The 5,188-nt window shown below is 39.1% G+C and overlaps 1 protein-coding gene across 3 annotated transcripts; it reads right to left on the reverse strand.

Moving 5' to 3' along the window:
* Nucleotides 1-312: 312 nt before the first annotated feature.
* On the reverse strand, nucleotides 313-5,109 carry LOC18597966 (protein CNGC15b-like). 3 transcript variants are annotated; one of them, XM_088806137.1, is made up of 8 exons: nucleotides 4,824-5,109; nucleotides 4,055-4,128; nucleotides 3,292-3,838; nucleotides 2,830-3,033; nucleotides 2,267-2,559; nucleotides 1,776-1,887; nucleotides 1,344-1,580; nucleotides 313-1,238 (listed from the first exon to the last, which is right to left on the reverse strand). In XM_088806137.1, the coding sequence occupies exons 2-8, from the start codon at nucleotides 4,081-4,083 to the stop codon at nucleotides 531-533; spliced, it is 2,130 nt and encodes a 709-aa protein (XP_088662263.1). In that variant the 5' UTR covers nucleotides 4,084-4,128; nucleotides 4,824-5,109; the 3' UTR covers nucleotides 313-530. The 3 variants fall into 3 exon arrangements, with proteins under 3 accessions (XP_088662263.1, XP_017976098.2, XP_088662262.1); XM_018120609.2 differs by having other exon boundaries at nucleotides 2,821-3,033; nucleotides 4,824-5,108; XM_088806136.1 differs by lacking the exon at nucleotides 4,824-5,109 and adding an exon at nucleotides 4,500-4,552 and having other exon boundaries at nucleotides 2,821-3,033.
* Nucleotides 5,110-5,188: the final 79 nt, after the last annotated feature.

Genomic DNA, 5,188 nt, shown 5'->3' on the forward strand with positions numbered 1-5,188 from the left:
GCAAAGCAAAGGAAAGGGGGGGGGGGGGGGGGGGGGGTATATGAACTTTTTACATGGTTGTGTGATTGGATAGTGAGTTTTACAAAGCCCATGGATTCTGGAGTCTGGACCATGACCATGACCCAGAATTATAATTGAAAAGAGGCTATGTTGGAGCTCTCCATGGCCCTGAGAGGGTGAGGTTTTCCAGCCCCAAATAAGGCTCATCGTACTAGCTTTTATCATCCTTTGGGCCATGTAGAGCTCTTTTTCCTCTTTTTCCTGATGAAGAAAGGCTACAAAGGGTTCGGTTTCAGAGAAAAGAAAAAAGAATTTCGGCTAGCGTGCAATATTTTATTTGATAAATTAAGTACTGAAACCAAAATAATTCCCATCAAAGGAAAAAAAGGACTACGAGTAAACAATTGACAGTTGTTGCCAAAGACATTGTGAGAGTGTGGTTGCCTCCTACTTCCAGCTTGGAAGCTAAACCCTTATCCAATTTGTATTATTGTATACAATGTACACATTGATTTGATGATGCTATTCTCTCATCTATCTTCAACTGTAAAATCAGGTTCATTCGGCTTTTGCAAAGAGCCTAGTATGTCAAAGTCGGTTCCGCACCGCCGACTCCCACCTCTTGATCTGGTGCTTGCGGCCAGTTTTGCTGCGTATGAGGCAATGCCTGAGGCTACTGGAGGAAGTGCTGGTGCACCCGTTTGTTCTGTTGCTTGTTCAGGTGAACTGGCTGCCATACTCTCCCATTTCTTGAGCTCAGCTACCCCTTTCCGTCTCTTATAGCGAAACCAAGCTGCTTGTATGAAGCATGCAGCCCATGTCCTCCATTGATGCGAGTGAAATCTGAATGTGTGCCTAAGTTGTTTGCTATGCAGTCTGCGAAACTGGGCGGCAACAAATTTCAAGTCCTCAGAAACAAGAGCAAAAGCTTCCACTTCAGTGATAGCCTTAACGGTGCGTGTAGACGATGGAAGGACGATATTTGGACGAGGGTCCAAGGCCCAAGTTAACAATTCCTCACCACAGAAATCACCTGGACCGATCCGGCTTGAATTGAAGAATCCTGTGCGTCCACCGTTGGTAGTGAAGGAATCTAGGTGGCCTCGGACAATGAAAAGCATCTCATTTACAGGATCACCTTCACGAACTAGGCAAGTGGATGGGGTACGGAGACATGGTTTAAGCCTTTCACAAATTGCATCTAGCATCCGATCATCCATCAGATCAAAGAGTGGCACCTGTTGTACATTTACAATGAAAGTTCATAACCCCCATTAGTCCTAATTCAAAAGCTGAATAGAGAACTTGTCAAGAATATAAAGCAAAGAGAGATACAATCCTACTTGTCGAACTAAATCAACGCAGAGGTGGCGCTTGATGTCTCGACGAAGATCCATAGGGAGACTTTTCAGGATGGCTTCCTCATCAACACCCCGAGTTGCGACCCACTTGTATTGATCATACCTTCGAACACTCTGCTTTAGTTCATGAGGAAGCTGCCTGTGATGCATCCATTGTTCCGTATCAGTCCTCCTAATCCTCCATTCTTCCAGTCGAACAGTAGTAGATTGGAGATACGTCTGACAATGTAAAAGATTAATTGAACAAACTACGACAATGGAGTACAAAAGAACACAGTTCTTCCAGATGAATGATTAAGATGCTCTTCGAATAGGCATATCCTCCACATTAAGTTATGCTCAAACTGAAGGTAGAGCAAACTTCCAGGCTTGTGTTCAAATAAAATCATCCTAGTACAGAACTGGTGGACTTACTTGCATATTTCCAATGAGAAGTGCAAAAAGCACTAATCCAACGATAGCAATGATGATGGCAAATATTATTTCTCCAACATAAGTGCTTGTGAAGAGACCCTGTCCCAATGAACTGCAAAATTCAACAGGAAAATGCTTACATTTCCACATACTTGAATGAAATGAAACAATTTCTGCAAACGAAGAATAAAATAAGGGCACAGAAAGACAGAATGAACACCTCATAAAAGAAAGTAATCCTAAACTGCATTGCTTAACCAAGTTTATCCAGTTCTGAATCGCATCTAAGAACAGCCTAGAGTCTACTGCTGAACATACAACAGATGTCCTAAAAAATTTGGGGTGAAAAAACTGAAGTTTGAATCACATTGTTTCTTGTAGTTCGACAACTTCAAGGAACTGTCCTTTTTGTTCATGGCCGTTATAAAGCATCATTAACTTCTTCAAATAAAAATTAACAGGGATAACTATCTAGCTTCTATGGTATTTACCTCAAATTTCTCAGCCCCCACCAAAGGCAGTAAAAGTACTTCCTGAAGAATCCTGATGATGTGACTCCGAATTGTAATGCATCAGCATAAATGCCAAACTGGAAGAAATCACTTCTTGGATCACATAGGCCTGAGATATTGCTTGAATTGAACCAAGCAGCTCTGGCAGGATCACCAACAAATCTGCAGTCAAAAAACTCATAGCGGCAATCTATGACGGGAAGACTACAAACTTTTCTCCAACATTCTTCTTGCCGTTCAAGTGATAAGAGGTACCAAGAGGCTCCTAAAACCTTTTTAGAAACAGGGGAATGAACAGATTCAATTCAGACGCAGTAAAATACATATATATAGCAAGTAGAATAAATTGAACTGATTGTACTTTCAGGCTTTGACAAGTATTTAATCAAGCTAATAAAGGACTTGATGATGCAGACACCGGATTTTGATGTATAGAGAAAATGCAGAATGGCAAGAGCATTTTGATATAAAAACGAAAAAAACACTCTTGTTTATACAAGTTCCCATCTGAAAATCACAGTGTGTTAACATACATGACTTGCCAGCATATAGAGCATCAGGTTATAAGCAGCCCCTGCCCATGCTGTTTCTGTCACAACCCCTGAAGTCTTGATAATTTGAGAAGAAAGTGGAAAGATTAGGTATAGCCTCAGGAGATACTGGAATATGATAATTAGGCGAACAATATTTTTTGTAGTAACCATGGATGAACCCCTTAATTTGGGGATTACAGCCCAAACCAATACCTGCAATGTGCAAAACTAAGTGTTATTTCTGATGAAAACTGTAATACTATAAACTTGTATGAACATACATGAAATTTAAATCCATGGCTATATGTTTAGTTGATGAACAACTTTAAAAGTAATTTGATAACCAGGGTTTTATGATCACATATACTATCTGAACCAAGGGCAGACAAAAAATATTTTGTTGCTTAAATTAGACTAGAACATTTTGAGGACAAAAAAAGAACCCAACATTCAATTTAACCACTTGCATACCTGTGGAAGGGGTTGTGCAGCGATTATATCAAGCCAGAAATCTTTGTGCAGGTACCTTGAAGCAATCTTTGAAGGGTCTATGACTAGCTCTCCTCTCCCAAACACACGAGAGGATGGAGCCACATAAGCTGTTCGAAATCGAACAAAAATCTGAATAATGTAAAAAGCATCAACTACTGATCGCGTAACTGTGAGATCAATTTCAAGAGGTAGAGAAACAGTCATGCACATGCTCTTCTTAGCCTGTGGCAGATAAAAGAACAAAGGGTCTACAAAAAGAGATATCAGACAAGCTACTAAGAAAAGCTTGTTCCATCTGTTTATGTCAGGCCCTCGAGGATCCAATATTGTCTTCTCCACTACCTCGTAGTCTTCTGAAAATACTCTGGAGAGTTCTTTCTTGTGAAAAGTCTTGCCAATTGCAGTCTTCTCAAACGTTTTGGTTCGCAGCTCAGGCACTTGATTGCAATTCATCTTGCTCATAAATTTTGAAAGATGACCTCCCTTTGTGGATGTAAAAGTGGTCTTCTCAGGATCATTTTGAAATCTGAAATTGATATCAGAAGATTTTAGTGAAGAATTTGATCAGCAATCATACGTAGTAATTCACATACATTAAATTTTTTTACACTTCGACTACAGGGAAAAGAAAACCAGTATCCTGGGTTTCAAAACACTGAAAGAAGAAAGTAACACAAAAGCATCAGGCAAAACAGAACTGTAAAATCTTCTGAGAATAGTTAGAGTGAGTGGCAGGACAGACCTTACAGATTTTGAATTACCAGAAGGCATTGCTCTAGCAATTAAACTGCTGTAGTTTCAATCACTGGATATGATCTGCCATGAACAATTACAGAGCACTGAGCACTCCAACCAAGAAACTATCTCGTACTTAATTTGTCACCAAGAAAAAAAATGCCTAAGAAAATGTATAGCAACTTCCATGAAAATTAAAAGCACTGCTCCTCTAAATTGGTAGTAACATTTTAAGCAAAACTTTTTTGTTCCATAGGCGAATTAACTAGTCAAAAGGACCCAATTATTATATCTCCTGCACAACAAAGTTCATAGAAACTCGTCATATTGCTTTCACTTCAGGCGAAGAATGGCTGCTGAGCATTCATGTGGGCTCTATCAATGAAATTGCATGAGTCAAAGAACAAAAAAAATAAAAAACAGAACCACGGACTTGAGCTGACCTCTCGTACATTTTAAAGCGAAAGTATATTGATTTAACTGTAGCATCATTGACAAAAAGTTCTCACAGACTTGATGAACTTCTTAGTTGATGGTTGTTGACATCATCCATTATAGTCCAAGAAAAGACAGAAGGTTGGCAATTGTCATAAAGATTTCGAGAAGAAAATCAGGAAAAAAAAATAATATATGGAAGCATTTAAACCAAACTCAAAGTTAAAGACTAATGAAGAAGAAAGGGAAGCAGTAGCTATCAAAAACACGATTAGGCATGATAAATGGTTCTTGAAAAACAGGAGGAAAGAAAACGTTTTGAAGAGAAGTAGCCATCATACCATGCAGTCTCAGAACTCTTGGCTATATTTCTGCTTGTCCTCCTCTGATCCTCTCAGCTGAAATCTTTAAAGTTTCACGCCCAACTCTGAAATCTAAAAGTTAAGTGTGAACAATGTAATGGTTAGGATAGATATAGTAAAAATAGAACAAAGGTGGGCATATGTATGGGATTGGCATGAAGCTGCAGTTTCACATTCCAAAGTTTAGACTCTTGCTTTTGAGTTTATTTTGGTTAAGCAACACACTTCCTGGTTTTTTGTCTCTTTCAAAATGCAAAGTTTTTCCATGTTACAGAGTCATCAGAAAGTGACACTCCCCTATAAAGATCCGCCAAGAGAAATTATTTAAAGATCTTGAAAATTGG

The sequence above is a fragment of the Theobroma cacao genome, chromosome 5 (genome assembly GCF_053813885.1).
Source record: "Theobroma cacao isolate CCN51 chromosome 5, ASM5381388v1, whole genome shotgun sequence".
NCBI classification, from domain to species: Eukaryota; Viridiplantae; Streptophyta; class Magnoliopsida; order Malvales; family Malvaceae; genus Theobroma; species Theobroma cacao.

Coding starts and splice junctions, on each gene's coding strand:
- LOC18597966 (XM_018120609.2), bottom strand. CDS start 4,083: ATGCCTTCTGGTAATTCAAAATCTGTAAG. Junction 2,560..2,820: donor TCTATATGCTGGCAAGTCAT/GTATGTTAACAC, acceptor GTTTCTAAAAAG/GTTTTAGGAGCCTCTTGGTA. Junction 1,239..1,343: donor GCGTTGATTTAGTTCGACAA/GTAGGATTGTAT, acceptor AATGTACAACAG/GTGCCACTCTTTGATCTGAT.